At 35.7% G+C, this 20,238-nt stretch overlaps 1 protein-coding gene across 2 annotated transcripts in view; it reads left to right on the top strand.

The window, feature by feature from the left end:
- Positions 1–20,238, top strand: part of LOC129741799 (protein real-time) — a 45,268-nt gene that overhangs the window by 22,069 nt on the left and 2,961 nt on the right. Inside the window, exons 2-6 of one of the 2 annotated variants that reach the window (XM_055733589.1) lie at positions 17,787–18,262; positions 18,323–18,791; positions 19,324–19,582; positions 19,646–19,767; positions 20,080–20,154. In XM_055733589.1, coding sequence (XP_055589564.1) covers positions 17,787–18,262; positions 18,323–18,791; positions 19,324–19,582; positions 19,646–19,767; positions 20,080–20,154 — 1,401 coding nt within the window. The remainder of the gene's footprint in view (positions 1–17,786; positions 18,263–18,322; positions 18,792–19,323; positions 19,583–19,645; positions 19,768–20,079; positions 20,155–20,238) is intronic. The other variant, XM_055733590.1, reaches the window with a different exon arrangement.

The raw sequence follows: 20,238 nt of genomic DNA on the forward strand, positions 1-20,238 counted from the left end.
TTTGGCATAAATTTCCAAACGCTGCCTGCCTGCCTGCTTGAGCTTGCGGAACAAACTGTCGCGCATTCAACACCGATTGTTGGTTCAGAAGGTTATCCTTGATTTTTGGCGCTCTCACTCTTAAAGTAGCTGGCTACAGTTCGAAAATTGGCTCAAAGTAAGTGGAATGCAGTGATTATTAATTAACTTCGCAAGATGACCTTTCGCGTTCGCTTGGTTTGTTTTGATACGTTAGGGTGCGGTGCACCAGCCAAAATTTGGCGCAGAAATGAAAAAAAAAATGTAAACAATACCTATTCTCAAACCATGCCTTCGGAGGAGCGTGTTGTTTAATGATTAAGGTGAGTGTATATGAGAAAAACACCACAAAACATTGTAAGTTGGAAAAGTTGACGAAAAAAAATGATTTCTAAACTTATAATTGCAGATGGAAAAATTCTTTCATATCTCACTTATGCATTATTTGTGTTGTAATAGTCACTCGAACCACAGAATATTTGGAAAAATCCTGTCGCTTTAACGGTAGCGAAAATTGACATATTGAATTTCGATTGATTTATGGGTGCCTCATAGCTATTATTTGACAATAAAAATCAACCATACGACTTGGAAACTGGGTCCTTAAAAACCGAAAAATCCGTAAATCGAAAATATATTGATGCTGAATCTGGTGTTATTTCAACCCTCATCCGCCCAGAAATTCTTACTCGTTACAGTCCCTGGATGTCAATTTGACGCTCCTGACTAAAACCAATATATCTCTGTTGTTTTCCAACCGATTTTAAATTTACAGTTTTGGAAACCTCGTAATGTAACTCAATAATGTTTATCAGACATTATTCACATACAACCAGACTTGTAAACCATCGACATTTTCTCTGACAGTCGCACAGCCTGCTTTAATCAGTTTCATTGTTCGTGCCATCAAACGAATGCGACCGAAAACTTGCCGAACAGTCGACTACCATCAAACGAAACGACATTCATTCTTCTTTGTGTGATTGTCGAACGAAATTTCGTGTCTTGGTACACGAGAGGGATAATTTGATGTTCAAACGACCATAATTCCCGACAGTTTACGACATCGCCTATCTCTTTCACGCAGCAGAACTTACAGACTCAATCAGCAAATGCAATCTTTTCTATTCACTCCCTCCTGTTGAAAAAAAAATCGCCACTCTGCAGCGCCGGGTGATGTTTGGATGTGTTGGTCGAACAATGCGGAATGATTATCTCGATTATCTACGCAAGAGGGATGAGAGTCAAACGACTAACCACAACAAAGATCAAAATTTCATTTGACATTTTTTTGCTCTCCGATCAAACGATTGCGCTCTCCACGATTGTCGCGAACGATGTGTGGTGATCGTCTCCGGAAAAATTCAAACGATGGTGACCACTTACAAGCCTGCATACAACACTCTAGTTTTCCGTTATTCAAAGTCTAAGAAAAAATATCCGAAAAAACATTCTTCGGAAAAAAGACTGCAGTCTGAGAGTTTTTGGAGCCGAAGATGGTTTCTATAATAGTTACAAACCCCTCCGACTTAAGGGAGGGAGGGGGCATCATACAAAATTTACATAAAATATGACACAATCCAAACAATTGATTAGTAATTTTCTTCAAATTTCCCACACAAACGTATTTTGACTTAATCGAATGATTTATCATGGTGGTGGACAGGTTTTGATGTATTCTACCAATTATTGTATTGCCAAATATTTTTGTAGAAAAGGGGAGAGGGAAGGATCTTACATATTCATTGTAAATTATATCAGAACTTGCACAATTTTCAAACGATTTTGATTAAATTTGCTCATGTTAAAAATCTTGATGTAAATTTTCGGCACCTTTGTTGAGCAACACCAGTATTTGTGGTAAAGAAGTTAAAACTATATTTAACATTGGTTAGGATAATTATAAATTCATTGAATAAGGGTTCCACTTACAATTTTGATGACTTAACCTGACTTTTCCTAACCTCCAATAATTATTATAATAAATCTCCCGGAATCAACCTACGATCGTTACAACTCTAAATTGTTTATAATTATTCAGGGAATATTTATTTTAAATACCTTTCAGAGGTCTCGATAATCTACAACCCGGTTAATTACACTAGTTTACAGCATTTTTGAACTCAGTAAACTGAAGGTCATTTCCAATGTAAAATCGGGCGCTGACTCCGAAAATGCAATTCAAAAAAATCTTAGTAGAACCGTTTTTGAGTTATACTCCAAATATGAAATTTCGGAAAAATTAAAAAAGTTTTTGTACTTAGATTAAAATATCTCGGACGGCATAACAGTAATTTGAAATCTCTCTTTTGCATATTTAAGGTGAATAAATTTTCTATCGATCATCTGAACACTGTTTTTGCGTTTGACCAACAGTATTGTTGATATTAGTGATTTTATGAGAAAAAAAATTATAAAAAATGCATTTTTATAGAGAAAATTTTGTTTCAACGAAAGTTTTAGACTCGATGGTAGCATTTAAAAATCTGATTTTCTTTTGCGCTTTAATGTCAATTTAAAACAAAGATTTCAAGTGGTTATTTTTCAAAATCGGTTTAAAACTGAAGAAGTTATGGCTACTTTACCATAACTGAAATTTTTGGAGTTTTTAATAATTTAACGAACCGCAGTACACTTATCATAGTATAGGAAGAATGAAACATGATAAATCTCACTCGCTCCAAGTCAAAACTATTTATTAGCTTACCAAAAGGTCACATGCCAAGTTTCAGGAAGATCTGACCATAGGGAGGGGTTGCTTGAGTATAAAACGTGAATAAAATTTTGAGGTATTTTGTCCGGAAGGAACGAAAAATACTGGTTTTTCATCAATAATTTTTTTCATCACTAGCTGATTGTTTTTTATTGTTGATATTCTTGAAGCCTAAGTTGAGACAAATATTTCACCCGAAGACTGTAACTCGATTGGATTTGAAACAGAAAAGTTATAGCGGTTCAAAGATTGTATTTTGGTCGAAAATTGTCGTATAAAACGCAATGCGTGAAAAGTACTCATTGCGTGTTGGACAAAATTTGCGGTCTTTGAACAGCAATAACTTTTCTGTTTCAAATCCAATCGAGTTACAGTCTTCGGGTGAAATATTTGTCTCAACTTAGGCTTCAAGAAAATCAAGAATAAAAAACAATCAGCTAGTGATGAAAAAAATTATTGATGAAAAACCAGTATTTTTCGTTCCTTCCGGACAAAATACCTCAAAATTTTATTCACGTTTTATACTCAAGCAACCCCTCCCTATGGTCAGATCTTCCTGAAACTAGGCATGTGACCTTTTGGTTAGCTAATAAATAGTTTTGACTTGGAGCGAGTGAGATTTATCATGTTTCATTCTTCCTATACTATGATAAGTGTACTGCGGTTCGTTAAATTATTAAAAACTCCAAAAATTTCAGTTATGGTAAAGTAGCCATAACTTCTTCAGTTTTAAACCGATTTTGAAAAATAACCACTTGAAATCTTTGTTTTAAATTGACATTAAAGCGCAAAAGAAAATCAGATTTTTAAATGCTACCATCGAGTCTAAAACTTTCGTTAAAACAAAATTTTCTCTAAAAAAAATGCGTTTTTTATATATTTTTTCTCATAAATTCAATGATATCAACAATACTGTTGGTCAAACGCAAAAACAGTGTTCAGATGATCGATAGAAAATTTATTCACCTTAAATATGCAAAAGAGAGATTTCAAATTACTGTTATGCCGTCCGAGATATTTTAATCTAAGTATAAGAACTTTTTTAATTTTTCCGAAATTTCATATTTGGAGTATAACTCAAAAACGGTTCTACTGAGATTTTTTTGAATTTCATTTTCGGATTCAGCGCTCGATTTTACATTTAAAATGTTGGTCAGTTAATCAAGTTCACGATTTTTTTAAAATTTTGTAAACTAGTGTTATTAATTTCCATCAAATGCGCGTCTTCGCTCAAGTTCACGAGGATGGGGAAAACGTTGTCTCTCCGCTTTATCGTCTATCCGAGTGAACTGTCACTATTTCCAGTGCAGCTGTCAGTGACTCGTTCTAGGAAGGTGCGCGAGGGACAAATCAGGGACGCCGTAACATAAACGTTTACCGTTTTTGTAAATAGGGCTCCTATACAGAATTTTCAAAAAAAATGATTAAATTCGAACAATTTTCAAACAAATTTTGTCAATAGTTGATAAATATTAGCGTTTTAACATGATGAGATGATGTCTGGTTGTTTCGTCTGGATGGTTCGTCGTTTACTTGAGAGAAAATTGTAAAAGTTAGATTATATGTTTACAATATAGCAAAAAAGTGATGCCAAATCGACATTGGACTACTTTAGAGTGTGAAAAATTTCACGATGAAGAAGATTCACTTTCAAAGTTTTTCTGATAAAATATTTTGCCGCAGATTTCTTGAATCTATGAATCTTTAATAAACAGTTTCACCATGAAAAAGTACTTTCAATAGTTGCGCGTTGAGTAACGTTGAGTTTTGGGGCTTTGAATACTGAACTTTATGTTTGAATTTAATATTTTGAACCTTCAGTGAACTTTTTCTAGACATACTTGTCTCCAGAATATAATGTAAAAAGTAAGAAAACATTTTCAAAAGGCGTATTATGTGGAAAGCATGTTAAATTTGGATATCATTGTGTTTGTATGGAACGAATCAACGAGAAACAAATCCACTTATTTGCGATTATTTTGAATTGTTAATTGTACTTTATTCGAAATGTGTCATTTTAATAGAACCAATTTTACTACAATGCACCTTTTTTACTTTCCGCTTTGTTTGAATTATTTTTTGTTGAAAAACAATATGTTTCAGATGAGAAATTACTTATTCTTTCTAAGATTATCACTGCTTATAAACATTTCTGTAAATTACTCAAAACGGCCCCTATTATAATTGGTTACAAAATTTGTGCATTTTCTCATTTCGATTTGGCTTTTTGAAATGTTCTTATTGATTTCAAAACTGGTATTCTTGTGAAGATATGAATATGCGCAGAATTGGAGCCGGTCACAGTGGGGTTATCTACAAATATAAAAATGGATTTCCGTCTGTCTGTCTGTTCCCTTTAGACTCGGAAACTACTGAATCGATTTGCTTGAAACTTAGGGGTGCTTTTGAGGCTAGGGAGGTTCCTATTATAGTCTTCCAAGCAAAAGAGAAATCTTTGCCAAACTTGATAACCATTCAAGCAAACGGTACCAAATTTGGCATGGGAGAGTATTTTGTTGCGAGAAATATTTCTATGACTATTTGGCACCACTCCCTTTCTCCAATGAGGAGATAGAAATGGGGGAGGGAAGCTCTAACATTTTTTTTACGTAACTCGAGAATTATTCAAGCAAATGTAGCCAAATTTGGCATGGATATAAGAAATGTTTCAATGCATATTTAAGACCTCTCTTTTTTCCAGTGGGGAGGAAAAAAAGTGGGAGGGGAGCTTCCATACTATTTTTATTGCATTATACGATAACTATTCGAGCAAATGGAACAAAATTGGCATGGTGGAATATTTGAATATGGAAAAAGGTTCTATGATTGTTCGAGACCTCTCCGTACTCTGATTAGGAGGATAGAAAGAGGAGAAGGGACCCATACAGGACAGTCAAATTTTGAATGCGAGAGTATCAGGGTAAATGAAATGTTTCCAAGTTAGTTTGAAGCCCTTTCCACCTTGCATAAGGTAAATAGAAAAGGGGGAGCGGGGTTCCCATACATTTTTTTCTATACTGGAGAAATAATCGAGTAAATGGAACTCAATTTGGCATGGGAGAATATTTGGATGCGGAAGAAGACTCTATGGTTGTTTGAGACCGCTATTCAAATGATTTTTTGGAAAACTCGATAACGTTTTAAGCAACTGGCACCAAATTTGTCATAGCAAAGTATAAGGAAATGAGAATTTTAAAATCTTTCTTTCTTTTCAGGGGGAGATAGAAAAGGAAGAGGAGTGCATCCACGCTTTTTTTTAATCAACTCGAGAAATTATCTAGCAAATTTTGCGTAGAAGAGATTTGGGTACGAGAAATGTTTTCTTGATTATAAAATATGACGAATTTTATTTTTTTGTTATACCTCGGAAACTGATCAAGCAAATGGATCCAAATTTGGCATGGAAGAGGAATTTTATTCAAGTAAAACATTTATTTAAGCAGAAATTGAGAACTTATTAATACATTAATACAGAGGCCGAATTTCAGACACAAACCAATGATTGTAAAAGAAATTTAAGGTCAGATTTTGAGAACAGAAAAAATTATTTAAGAAAATTAGTAATGATCTCTTTTGTATTACACTTGAGTTTCGCTCAATTTTCAACTTTCGATTCAAATATATACCTAGTGATGTTGAAATTTAAATATAAAATAATGATTTAAATTATTATTAAAATTTCGATCCATCAAAGCACACCGGGTCAGCTAGTTGAAGTAAAAAATCTTTCATGACAATTTCTCAACTCTCTCTTACTTTTCGACAAAAAAAAACTTAGCACTTTTTGAAAAGAGTTCTAATCGTTTAAGAGAAAAACTCGTGCCGGAGCCAAACAAACTCATCAAAACTATTGTTTCATAGGCAAGGCGTGCTCAGTTTGGTGAAATTTGTAAACCTATTCAATGCAAAACTCTTCTAAAGCCTTGAAAAATAGTTTTGAAAATGATCATTCTATGTAATGAAACAAAATTTGTTACCTGCTCACTGGTCGGTGATTTAATCACACCAATTTGACATTCGGGTGCTTTTTTCTGTTTTCCAGCCCTGGACTGAAACTAGAAATCATAGCATATTTAAGAGGGCTTGTGACATAGCTCAGTTGGCAAGTCTGTTGTCTCCTGAGCAGATGTCCGCGAGTTCGAGCCCAAGAGTAAACATCGCACACAGTTGTACCGGATAAGTTTCTCAATAACGATCCGCCAACTGTAACGTTGATAAAGTCGCGAATGCATTAACGATGGCAAAACGACTATAATCGAAACAAAAAAAAAATCATATTTAAGAGTTCCTCAATGGGCTTTGACTTTTGGCCAAAGAGAATTGGAATTCAGTGGCCACCCTGAATTTGTTCTTGAACTCAAAATCTTTATCATGAAACATCTAGTGGTTCTCAATGTTTTGGTTTTTTTTATGTTGTTAAATAGTTTTAGGAAATCACGATTTATTGGGGACACTTATCCTAATTTTTTTTCCTTTTAATTCTACAAATTCGAATGAAGGTAAATGTTTGAACAGCTGTTTAGATCATTCGATCCAAAAACCAGACATTTTGAGTAATAAAAAGATGGTATGAAGACCATCTAAATAAATTTATATCGAATATTTGAAACAGTTAATCAAACTAAACAATTCGAAAATGGTTATTTTTGTATATGATTATTCCATTATTTTGTTTATGTTTTTTTTAATGTAAGAATTTTAGGCCTCTCGAACCTACATCGAACAAAGAAACGCTGAGATGTTTTGTCATTTTCAATCTAAAATTGAGGACAAAAAGCTCTAAGCATTATGTCAAATGACTACCTACACCGCGGAGATTTGAACAGTGATAATAAAAGCCCTCTGTTGTTCACTAGGAGCTGACTTTCTGAGGGCTTTCGATGAACACTAAACGTCTAAAACTGAGTGTTGCTAAAGATTATTGCATTATAGTTGATACCTTCTATAAATTTTGATTGTTGGAACCAAAAGCCTGATACCTGTTTCAAAACAGTTTTCTATTTTGATTAAAAAAAATCAAGAAACAAAAATTTACTACCTATTGTTATTTATTTATTTTTTCCTTGTTTTTTAATCCTTTGCGAAGAGTCATCCCTATATGAACAATTTACAAGTTACACAAATTCTTTTCATAACAAATATCGGTTTTCACAATTGCATATTCATTCTGTGACCATTCCAAACAATCACGAGCCTGCTATCAATCCATATGATCCATATAGGTACTACATGAAAACGAAGCGTGAAGTAAAACCTCAAACGAGTTGTGCGGTGATTAACTCGCAATACCCAGATGAAACGTTAGGTATAGGTATCATTCACTTTCTGCACGTGAATGGCAATCCGTCTGCATAGTCGTTACAAATGGTTGTAATTTGTTTACCATAAAGGAATAAAACTGTATGTGCAATGTCGTATATGTACGTGCAACCGGTTTGCGTTTGATCCAACGACGAGTAATATTTAGTTATAGTAACTTGCAAATGCGAGCAGCGACGGTGGCAAAAAGATTGAGCCACTTCTTTGACAAGTCAGGTCAGTTGGGTTCAAACCGTTAATTCTTCAATTCCTTAATTCCATTCCTTAATACATGATTTTCCATATCATACTTTCTTGATTTCCAGTCAGTTCGAATCAGAATTTGGCGATTAACATTGCCGATAAAGTTTATAAGATTCTGCGAACTATTGGATAGATGAGCTCACACGTGGGAAATAATACCTTTGACTCCTTCCAGAACTTAATTCTAGTTCCGATAAGACTAATCGTCACAACAAGTATATTATCTTGAAGAGATCTGTGATTATATATGTATCAATATCGTCACAAAAACAAGAACTGAATCAGTTCACTTGTAGGAAAAATAAGTTCGTGATTCAATGCCTCAGAAACAAACTTTTTGGTGTGAAGACATCCTTCCCAACTTTTTTTTAACGAATATTAGATTGAAGCATAAACATAGAGGCCAAGTACAGGTTTTTCAATCTAAATTTGATGTTGCATATTTGGAAACCAAATTTTGCTCGCAATATAACCTCACGCAAGTAGCTGATAGTGGCGAGTCAGTTTTTTTCTCTGTTCAAAAACCGGTTGTATGCGCAAAGCTTTGCGTAGAAAAAAAATTATCGGGTCTTCGAACGACTTACTATATACAGTACATATTATTGCTGATGGATTTAATGACTGTGCTTTATCGGTTATTTGCTCAAATATCAAAATACGTTAGACAGCAGATTTTTTAAACGTACTGCCCACAGGAAAAAAGATTTTTTTCATTATTGCTTTGGCGAGTGAAGGTATTGTTGAAGGCCTGAGTCTTGAATAAATTTGAATTATGAAGAAAACAAAACAATTGATATTTTGAAATATTAAACCAGGTTTGTGCTCCATAGCAGAGTTTCCTGAATCAATTCCTCTTTTAATGTTGTATAATTCATATAACAAGTTGGACGTTCATATTTCCTCTTTTAAAGTGGTTCCAATCGCAATTGAAAAAAATCTAAAAAGGGGATTTGCCCACTTTTATCGCAATCCCAACAGTTTACTTGCAGTTCAATTCCAAAACACCTGTTGTTGTCTTCCGGTCAAGTATTCTATGTTCACACGTTTATTCGCTATTTGCCTTTCGAATGTTTTTGCATACTATACACTTTTACCTATATAATGTTCCGCCACAAGCTCTAACTCTTGCCAGCTCCTAAGAAAAAGAAAGCCACATAACAGCGCGCCTACGAATCTGTAAATATTTGATAACAATTCCCGCAAGACTCACTAGGCCCGTCGTCGCGTGTGACGTCCATCATGAGCCCGAGGCACGATTGACCCAGTAAATAGGGCCAGCCCCAGCTCTCGGAAACAATCTATCTCTAACTAGTAGAATGAACTCCCAGTGAAGGGTGTTGGAAAATTCTACATCTGTTGACCTTTCGACAGGTTATTGAAGCTAAACAGTGTTCTTATTATCAAATACGGTATCAACATTATTTTTGTTTGAACATTTTGCATAACACACTGCTTTGAAGAACAGTAGCAGTTCTTGTTTTCTAACAACAAGATATAATAGATTTATGAATAGTTAAGATGAAAAGTATGATGAGAGCCCACTTTTTGTAACTATACCTACTTGCTTCAATATGCCACTTTAGTTTTCTCAATTTGACTTATTAATAATGAAGTCTCGAATTGGATTCCACAAAGTGAACTCCTCATCTGTTATTATCATTTAAAAAAATAAGTGCTAGTTTTCTCACATGATTAAAAAATCGAATCACTTTACACAACGGCTACGAGTTTTTCTATTATTTATGCAAACACTTTTCAACCAGTTGATGTTCGATATTGATTAGCACCGCATCCACATGTTCGTAATTGTACACTATGTCACTTCTATGATTTGAGATTAATTGACACCGAAAATGTAACGTAGAATGTGAAGATTGCTGGAATGGCATGAAAATCGATTTCAAATTGAATATTGTTCAATTTTTTTTAAATAATTTTTCTCTCTAAAGACATTAATTGTTTGCAACGTTGCTTATCAATAAAATGTGGGTTTCAACCATACTGCCCCTACTTTCATAACAGTCCCATATGCAAAAATAGGCTAGTGAGAAAATCAGCTTTTTCTGTTTTGGAATATATTTTTGAATTGTGACCACAACGTTCAGTATAAACGAAAATCGTTTGATGGAAGGTGTTCTAGGTTGTCATAATAAATCGTAAAACCTGAAATTTTCGAAATTGGGGCATTGATAAGGCCGGGAGCACCATTTTTATTCGTTATGGGACTGTTATGCTAGCATATTTGAAACCTTTTCCAAATCTACTCGCATAACAGTCCCATACAGAATATGTTTTGCTCACCAAGCTACTTCCTAAGACTTAAATTTGATCATTTTAGAACTTCTAAACGCAGTTATCAGAAAAACAAACATATTTTTGGAAAAAAATATCTTGAATTTCTTAATGTAAGTTCAATCTTTTCACGATTTTGATTGCATCTGATAGTTTTTTGCCGAGGAAGACATTCCTTCCTTCTTACTGGTCTGCTTTCGAAAACTAGTGTGCATAATTCGAGATCAAGTGAATTGAATCTTTATTAAATGATTCAAAGCAATAAATCAAAGACTTTATCGCCGAAAGAAACATTGAAAAGTAACCATATCTGTTCTGTAGTATTTCACATATGGGACTGTTATGCGGGTATATTTCATATGGGACAGCCACGAGTTGATATTTTTCTCGAAATTTCTAGAACAAAATCTCTTTTTTTATTGTTTTATATTGAAGCCCTATGTTCAAAATGACGAACTGTCAGGTTAGATGAAAAATGACAAAAATTCATATGGGACTGTTATGCGAGTAGGGGCAGCATAGTACTTTGAAATATACAAGGTAGATTATTTCGTTCTCTTTAAACGTAGGCATTGGTAAGAGGCCTCGAAAAATGAGGCTGGGTCATTCGGCCGAAAGTCATTCTGCCGATGGACGTAAGGCCAAAAGGGTCATCAGGCCGTATTGGTTATTCGGCTGACGGTTATCCAGCCAAGGACTGTTAGGCCGAAAGGACGCGAAGCCGAAAGTATGTTAGGTCGAATGATCATTAAGCCTGAACGATTGGTCGAATGGTCATAAATCGGAATGGATGCTAGGCCGAATGGTCACAAGGCCGAGTCGTTGGGCCAATAAGACATCTTTAACGCTTGCCGTATGTTAGGCCGAATGTTCATTAGGTCAAATAGTCGAAAGTGACCATTCACCCTAACATGCTGGCAACCTCTGAATATTTGACCTAACGACCATTCGACTTAACGACCGTTGAGCCAAATGACCATACAGCCTTATATCCATTCGGCCTAGCGACCATTTGGTCTTATGACCATTCGGCTTAGCATGCAAAGAAGCTTTCAAATGTTCTATCGGCCTAGCATCCAATCGAACTTATATCCATTCAACTTTGTATCGGCCTAATGATCATTCGGCCTAACGACCATTCGGCTTAACGAATATTCGGCCTACCAGCCATTAGGCCTAACGACATTACGAACATTCGATCTGATGACTATTCGAACTAACGACCATTCGGCCAAGTATCTAATCGGCCTAATGATCATTCATCCTAACAACCATTCGGCCTAACGACCATTCTGCCTAACAACAATTCGGCTAAACGTCTTTTCGTCCTCACATTCGGCCAAATAACCTTCGACCAAATGTCCCATTCGGTCAACTGTCCTATTCGGCCGCACATCCTTCGACCGAATGTCTGGCCCTCCCGAAAAACAGTTACGGAAAAACTAGCAAATGTATGGGTTTTTTTTCAAAAAATCACATTTTTCTACAAATTTTTAATCTACAAAATTATGTGAAATATATGAACTGATCATGATGAATTTAATGTAACTTACAATATTTGACTTTTCTCATAGCTAAAAGTAATATGAAATGGGCTTTTTTGACGATTTCAAAAAAAAAATTATGACATTTTTGTCTTGTGTGACCTTTTTTCTTGTGCGATTGGAATTAAAATTCATTCCTTTTGATTTTTCATAAAAAAAATTTGAACTCTGTCAGGTCGTTTATCAAATATTCAACTTAAGGGGGAGTAGGGTCTAACACTTTCAAAAAATCGATTTTTTTTATTTTTTTATTTTCTTATTGTAAAACCTTTCAAGAATGTTGTGTCAAATTTTCAAGTGAATCGAAGCAAAACTGTAGAAATTATAGGCCTTAATCTCCTCTTATCTAATACTGCAAGAGAGAGAGAGAGAGAGCAGAAACTTCAAACGCGTTTTCTCGAAAGCACATTTTTAAAGTCCGTGGACATCGTCATTTGAAAACTACTTCACCGATTCTTTTCAAATTTTGAACATATTTTCTACATATAAAATACCAAACCCCAACGATTTTCTTTTTTTTTACTTTGGGGAGATTTTACAGATGGCCTGATTTTGTGAAAAATCGTAGTTTTTACTTTAAACAGCCACAAAAATTTCATAAAATTTTTTTTAAAGTTAAATAAAATCGTTGGGGTCCAGAAAAACATCTATTAAAAATATTTTGCTCTGATTTTTTTTTACTTCAGATGATTCTGTGCTGAGATACAGTGTCCACCGCAAATCCTGTTTTCTAAAAGGCATCCTCGAAAGTGCTCCGTCACCGGCTCATTTTCAATATTTTTCTACGAAAAAATTATTAAATGTTCTTTTAACAATGCTTTGTATAATGCAAAAAAATTTAATACATTTGTTTGAACGATAGCCCTAAAAAAAAATCGTGAAAATGGTGTTTTTTTTACCCGTTAGACCCCCTTAACTAAAAGAAAACATCACATTGCTTGCTTCCAACAAATAAGGACGGCGATGAAAATTTATTTCTAATACTCATTAATACTAGTTCAGATCCAAAAGTTCAATTTAAAAAAAAAAACTTTTCCGATGAATCAAATGCGCTTTTCAAAAGAATCAAGTCGCAAACGTCTGAGAAAAAAAATACTTTGATTGCCATTCTATATAAAACTGCCAAATATCAATAACTATTTGTGTTGGTACCATCAATTCTGGCATCATGTAAAAGCGGGATTGGATGCAATATTTGTTTACCACAGAACTGATTAATTTTTTAATTTAATGCACTGCCGTTCCAAGCAAGATTGTTCCAGGTGAAAAAACGTGCAAACGAGAAAAACGCGATTGAAATTTCAGCTATATTTCCAATTTTTCTCACAAACTAAAAATTTACCGACAGATTTTTGATAGCGAACAGTTCAAGTTAATCATTTTACAATGTTGTCTGCCAAAAAAAATACATTTCCTACATAAAAACAGCAAATTAGAGCCAAAAATGCTCCGTGTGACACTTTTGCGTAGAATCAGTACGCATACCGATCTACGAAAAACTGTCACATGGTACAATTGTTAAAATGATAAAAAGCTCGTATAGTTTTTTTTTCCAAAAACTCAAGTTAAGCCGTAATTTGAGATTGTTTATAAAAATGTATAGTTGAGTATGGGTACCGTAAGTAGTGCCTAACGAAAAGTGTTTAGTGAACATTTCTCTGAATAAAACATTCAAGGCTTCTCATTCCCCCTCCGCCTTCTACTTTAGTGTTCGTTTCAGTGAATAACATTATGTTCCACGGTTTAAACTCATCTTAAGAATTTTTTTTGATAAAATTTGCATTTTTCATAGAATTGTCTCTAGTGTGACATTCTTGCATAGAAACATCAACATAGAGACAACCACCTAGATGAAAATTTCGTATAAGTTCAGAACAAAGTATACTTGTTTGTGTTTTTATTAGAAAGTTAACACTAAAAAAATTGTTTCCAGCAAAAAAGGGAAAATGGCCCAAAAGTCACATGGGACAGTCTTGCTTGGAACGGCAGTAAGTTTTGTGTGTATATACCAACACTATTTGTGTAAAAATATTTCTCGGACAGTCACCAATTTTTTTTAAATGAATATGTTTATAATTCGGTGACCTGTCCGGTGTAAAACGCAACAAAATGCAAAACAAAGTGACACCTTGTAAATCTCCTTCCATAAGCCGAATTATGATTGTTTTGCATCACACGCAGGGGTGTTATACTCCTCAAAACAGCACAATGTGTTCTAAAAGCACAATGTGAGCTCAAGCTTTCTAGAACTGCGCGCACGGCGATAGAATATCTACTGTTCGCTCTCTTACTGCGCGCCGATAGTCGAATTTTCTGATAGGTTTCTCACAATGATGAAAAACACAATGAGCTGACCCACCCTGCTCAATGTGCTGCTCAATGTGCTGCTCAATGTGAACTCTGGCTTTAGAAATTTGCCAAGCACTCTTCTTCGGTTTATTTTTTCTTCTCATCGAAAGAAAATAAAAACGATCATCGTTCGTCCAGTCCGGCACGAAGACACACCGGGCTGCTTGCAAGGAAGAAAATAACTCATAAACAAGCAACAGCAACAACACAAACGAAATTCGGTCGGGCTCGGCCTGCCGGCTGCCGAGCAGCGATGCCACGAAAATCTGTACCATCAGTGTATTTAATTCTGTTAAATTGGGACACGTATGGACGAAGATCAGACTCATTTATGATACAGATTTTTTTGTGGCAACGGTGTTCGGCAGCCGGCAGGCCGAGCCCGCCCAAATTTCAGCTGTGTTGTTGCTGTTGCTTGTTTATTGGGAAAGAATTGGCTTTCGTTTGTTAAATTCAGCGTTGTGGTGGTATACTGGTAAACATTGTGCAGCTCAATGAGCTGAAGGCTACCGCTGCGTAGCTCAGTGATTTGCTCCGATGTGGCACATTGATGGACAGCTAGCTCAGGCAGTGCTCGGTCTTGCTCTCTCAATGTGCTATGGAAAAAATGCACATTGTGCTCATTGTGTGAGCAAATGACACCCCTGATCACACGTTTGTCAACATTAAAATTTCGTTCACCAAACATTTATTTTTATGATTTTAGCTTGTAGAATTTTTTTGTAGTATTTTTACCCCTAAACGTATGCAGCATCCTTATGTTCAGAAAAAAAATGTTAAAATTAGTTTTAAGGAAACCAAAAATTACTGCAATTGTTGATTTTATGCGTAATGGCCTTTATGACATCACAAATATATCAAAAACTACAAATTTTCATACGTTCTTATAAGATTTTTCATTAAAAACAAATTTTGTTGCAAGTAACCCATTTTCTAAATTAAATATAGTTAAACTCGCATGTTTTTAGAAAATTAAAAATAATTTTAGAAACCAATAATTTTTCTGACTACGTCAATTTGATGTCCCATAAACCTTCAAACTTTTGATGCATGATCATCTGCGGACACAAGTGAAAAGTGTTACATGTTGCCCCAGTTGACGGTATGCAAGCATGCTTTGTACGTACATACACCGGGCTTTGAAGTGAGGTTAAGCGCTATGGCCTATCTGTTATTTTCCATGTTGGAACAATGGGTTTCAACTAGCTTTGTATTTCGTTTCGATAAACTTGTCTTAACAAAAAAGAATTTGAAATTTGTTGCGGCCTTTTTTCTTTATTATTTGAGTCAAAATGCTTCCCACGCACAATTTTTCAAGGTGGTTTGACCTAATTAAAACAATTTTGTTGTTCATCTGGGTGTTTTTCTCAATGTTTCGTTCCTGGTTTTACATGCAAATCAGGTAACAAATTTTCAATTAAAAGAACTGCAATTTCTTTTAAGTTTAGGGGAGATAAAATCATAATAGCCACCTTAAAGAGGACGCTTATTTAACAAAAAAAAAAGTTATAATATGTTAGTTCAGAGTTACATCATTGTTTCGAGTTCAGACACTAAAGCTGCCTTTTACTAACTGACTAAAACTTGAAAAAGTATATTAAAATGTTGGAAAATGCTTTTTTTTTGCCGAAAACTGAAAATCAGTCGTTGCAGGGGCATAATGAGAACCCCCACAGGGGCAGGATAAGCACCATTGATCGGGGCACGATGAGCATTTTCTGCCGTAGAATCTAGCAGTGAATTCAATTATAGAGCTACAGCTTAACTAGTTTCATCTGACGATTTGGCCTAGTGGTAAGGTGTCGAAGAGAAAATCAGAGGACTCGAATTCGATTCCTGGTCGAGGGTTTTTTTTTCTCATTTACCATTCATGATCGGTGCATTTAGCACTAAACGGTAAGCGTAGATCCATCAAACAAAGCAATAACAAAAAAGTCTGTTTGTAGAATACGAACAATTTACACACACTCATACACTTTGTTTCCGGTGCTTTGTTTGGCGGATGATGCTACTAAAGCCTAGTCCACACTAGGCAACTTGGACTGCGATTTCGGTTGCTGAGACTTGTTTTTGTTTACATTTGATGATGCCTCGTCTCAAGTCTCCCGAGAAGTATGGGAGACCTTCAGCAACCAAGATGTAAACATAAAAAAGTCTCAGCAACCGGAATCGCAGTTCAAGTTGCCGAGTGTAGACTAGGCTTAACCATATAATACAACAATCAAAACAATCGATCATGAATGGTAAATGAAAAAAAAATCGCCTCGATCAGGAATCGAACTAGAGTCTTTTGCTTACCTCTCCGACCCATAACCAATAGACTAAATCATCAGATGTAAACTAGTCAAGCTGTGGCTCTATAATAGATTAAGTTGAGACTTTATCGAGTTGAAAATGCTCATCGTGCCCCGATCAGTGGTGCTCTATACGCCCCGAGTCAGAAAGTTAAAGTAAAAACGCGTTTTAAAATTGATTATAGTGAAAAATCATGTGTACATCATGATACGCATTGCAACTTATAGATTAAGATGATTTAACAATCATAAGAGCTTATTTTCCGGTGCTCAGAAATTATAACATTTTCGTCACCTGAGAACCTACACAGTAAACGAAAATTACCGAGTTCGGTAATTTTTTTACCGAAATCCTAACATGTGTAAATCGTTAAACTGTTCGGTATTTTTTTCGGTAAAAAATAAACGAACATCGGTAAATGAAGAATCGATTTACCGATGTTCGTTTATTTTTTACCGAAAAAATTACCGAACAGTTTAACGATTTACACATGTTAGGATTTCGGTAAAAAAATTACCGAACTCGGTAATTTTCATTTACTGTGTAGGTTTTTTTTAAAATATTTCTGTAAATACTGTCTTTTTTGCCGAAAAATTAATACTATAAGATAGGAACTACAAAACTGTTCCTCATGAAAATTTATTTGAGAAAGTTCGTACTTTCGTGGAAAAGTGGAGTGCTTACTATGCCCCACGTGCTCGTTATGCTCTTAACTCCAATTTGGTCCTAATATTTTTAACAGTTGAAATCACAGGACGACTCAAGGCAGTTTGTTAAACAACAAAAATATATTCACAAAATCTCCTTCACAACATACAACATGACAATAGCAACAGATGAAATAAATATGATATTCGAATGACTTGGTGTTGATTATAAAAATAGTCGGTTATAAATTTTGAGTATAAATTTCGACTTATTCTGAATTATTCAAATTTGTTTCGGGACGAAATAGAGTATTTTTTGAATAACAAAAACTGTAACATAATTTTTACTTTCTACCGTCTTTGCAGGCATACGAAAAACGCTTCCCCACCTGCCCCCAGATGCCGATTGTGCTCGATTGTGAAGTGACGCAAGACTCTGTGAGTGATAATGGAGCCAAGCGGGAAACGCAGCGCCGATGCAAGCTGGCTGTGGACGCTCCGTACCTGTTCAAGAAAATCATCGGTATCGACGTCGCCTTCTTCATCCAAACCAACTTTCTGGACATGAAGGCCCGTACTCTCAACATCGAAGCCACCAACGAAACCTTCTCGTCAAGAATCGAAATTTTCGAAAAGTGTCGTTACTATGCGCATCCGGAAAATCCTGACTGGACCTGTTTCGACCAGACGGCTACCCTGGACATCAAGAACTTCTTCGGCTTCGAACACTCGATGGAGAAGATGGGAATGAAACAGTACTCGCAAACAACCCAGAAGGGGAAGGAGATTATTGAGTTTTTCATAACCGAGCTGAAGAAGGAAGGAATCACTCATGTCGACAAGTGCGTTTTTCTTTTAATTTTTACCACGAATAGATGATGAGCCTTTATTTTGTTTTTCAGATGGAAGGACGATGAACCAACCGTTCCAAGCGTAACCGTGTCGGTTTCCACGGAACGACCTCCGCTTACCCGAGATAACAGCATTCTTGACGCGGATTACATCGCTAAATTCATAGGGCAGCTTTCGCCACTGCAGGAATCCAAGCTGGTGCAATTCCGTAAACGCATCGAAGAATCCAATGGCGACGATGTGCCGGACTACCAAACGTTGCTACGGTTTTTGCGGGCACGTGATTTCAGCATCGACAAATCTACCAGCATGCTTCAGGAATCTCTTCAATGGCGCAAAGAGCACAGGATAGACGACATTCTGGGCGAGTACAAAATTCCTGCTGTCGTAGACAAATATTTCCCCGGCGGTTGGCACCATCACGACAAGGATGGACGGCCGCTCTACATTCTTCGGTTGGGAAATATGGACGTTAAAGGATTGCTCAAATGTGTGGGAGAAGACGAACTGCTAAAATTAGTAAGTAAACAATTGTTTAAACTCAAAAGTCATGTCATTGTTTTGCTCTGCTCAGTGTGATCTAGGTAAAAGTTGAGACTGAACATAGCACGAGGGGTTCAGCAGATAAACAACTTGAACCTTTAGATGCCTCATTTAATCAGCCTCAACACAAATGATATTGTATTTTAATTCCAGTCGTTTAGCTTATCTGACGACATCAATCTCACTTCACTAGGGAAACGGTGTCAATTGATTTGAATTGCACCTTCAAGCAATTTCTGCGTCATATCAATGGGAATATAATTATTTTTAAACTATCCCTCTCAATTCCCATTGCAATAATTATACCTACCGCAATCAGTTGCAGTAATACCGTTACAAGTGCTTATCATCTCTTTTTATTTTTACATCGGCGGCAGTTTTTTTCTGCTTGATATGCATTGTATGCAAACCTGCAACAAGCCGTGTGACACTCAATGTGTTAATTATGCAGAATACACCATTTATTGTGATTGCGTTGTGATGCACGTTTTCGTTCCTTCTCCCACAGACATTACACATTTGCGAGGAAGGACTGAAGCTGATGAAGGAAGCGACCAAGCTGTTTGAGAAACCGATTTGGAATTGGTGCTTGCTGGTTGATTTGGACGGTTTATCCATCCGTCATCTGTGGCGGCCAGGAGTGAAGGCTCTGCTCCGGATAATTGAGACTGTCGAGAAAAATTATCCGGAAACGATGGGCAGAGTGCTCATTGTACGTGCACCTCGCGTATTCCCAGTGCTATGGACGATCGTTAGCACCTTTATAGGTATGATATGAACGTTATTCTAATTGTATCGAGTGAATTGATCAATACATCATTATTCAACAGATGAAAATACGCGCTCAAAGTTCTTATTTTTCGGTGGTCCAGACTGCCTACACATTGAGGATGGTTTGGAACAGTACATCTCAACGGAACGGATTCCCAAATTCCTGGGCGGATCTTGCAATGTGAGTATTTGTTTTATTCATTTCAGAATCTAGTTTTAAAATTTGAAAATATATTTTTGTACAAAAACTTTCTCTTAACAGGTAGATTATTTTCCTTTTTTTTATTTGTTTTTTTTTCTTAAAATATAGGTAATAGATTCTTACTAATATCTCAAAAACCTTTTGTTCTTTTTTCGTGTATATTTGTGTGTGAAATTTTTCACACAACTTTCATACATACATGTACTTGTATACTCATACGAATCAAATGAATGCCATTATTGTATTACATCTTCTTAAACATGTGTGTATGAATGTTCTATCCGAGAACAGCCAAGCATACCGACGGTGGCGGAACCGGTCCCATCCAAACTATACACGCGCTGTTTTCTGAGCGCGTGCCATTGTGTAAGAATTACCTTCGATCACCACCAATCAACTTCGTTTTGTCCTTTGTATTTTATACCTGTTTCAAATCGTGCCACCTTCGTT

Source organism: Uranotaenia lowii, chromosome 2 (genome assembly GCF_029784155.1).
Source record: "Uranotaenia lowii strain MFRU-FL chromosome 2, ASM2978415v1, whole genome shotgun sequence".
NCBI lineage: Eukaryota > Metazoa > Arthropoda > Insecta > Diptera > Culicidae > Uranotaenia > Uranotaenia lowii.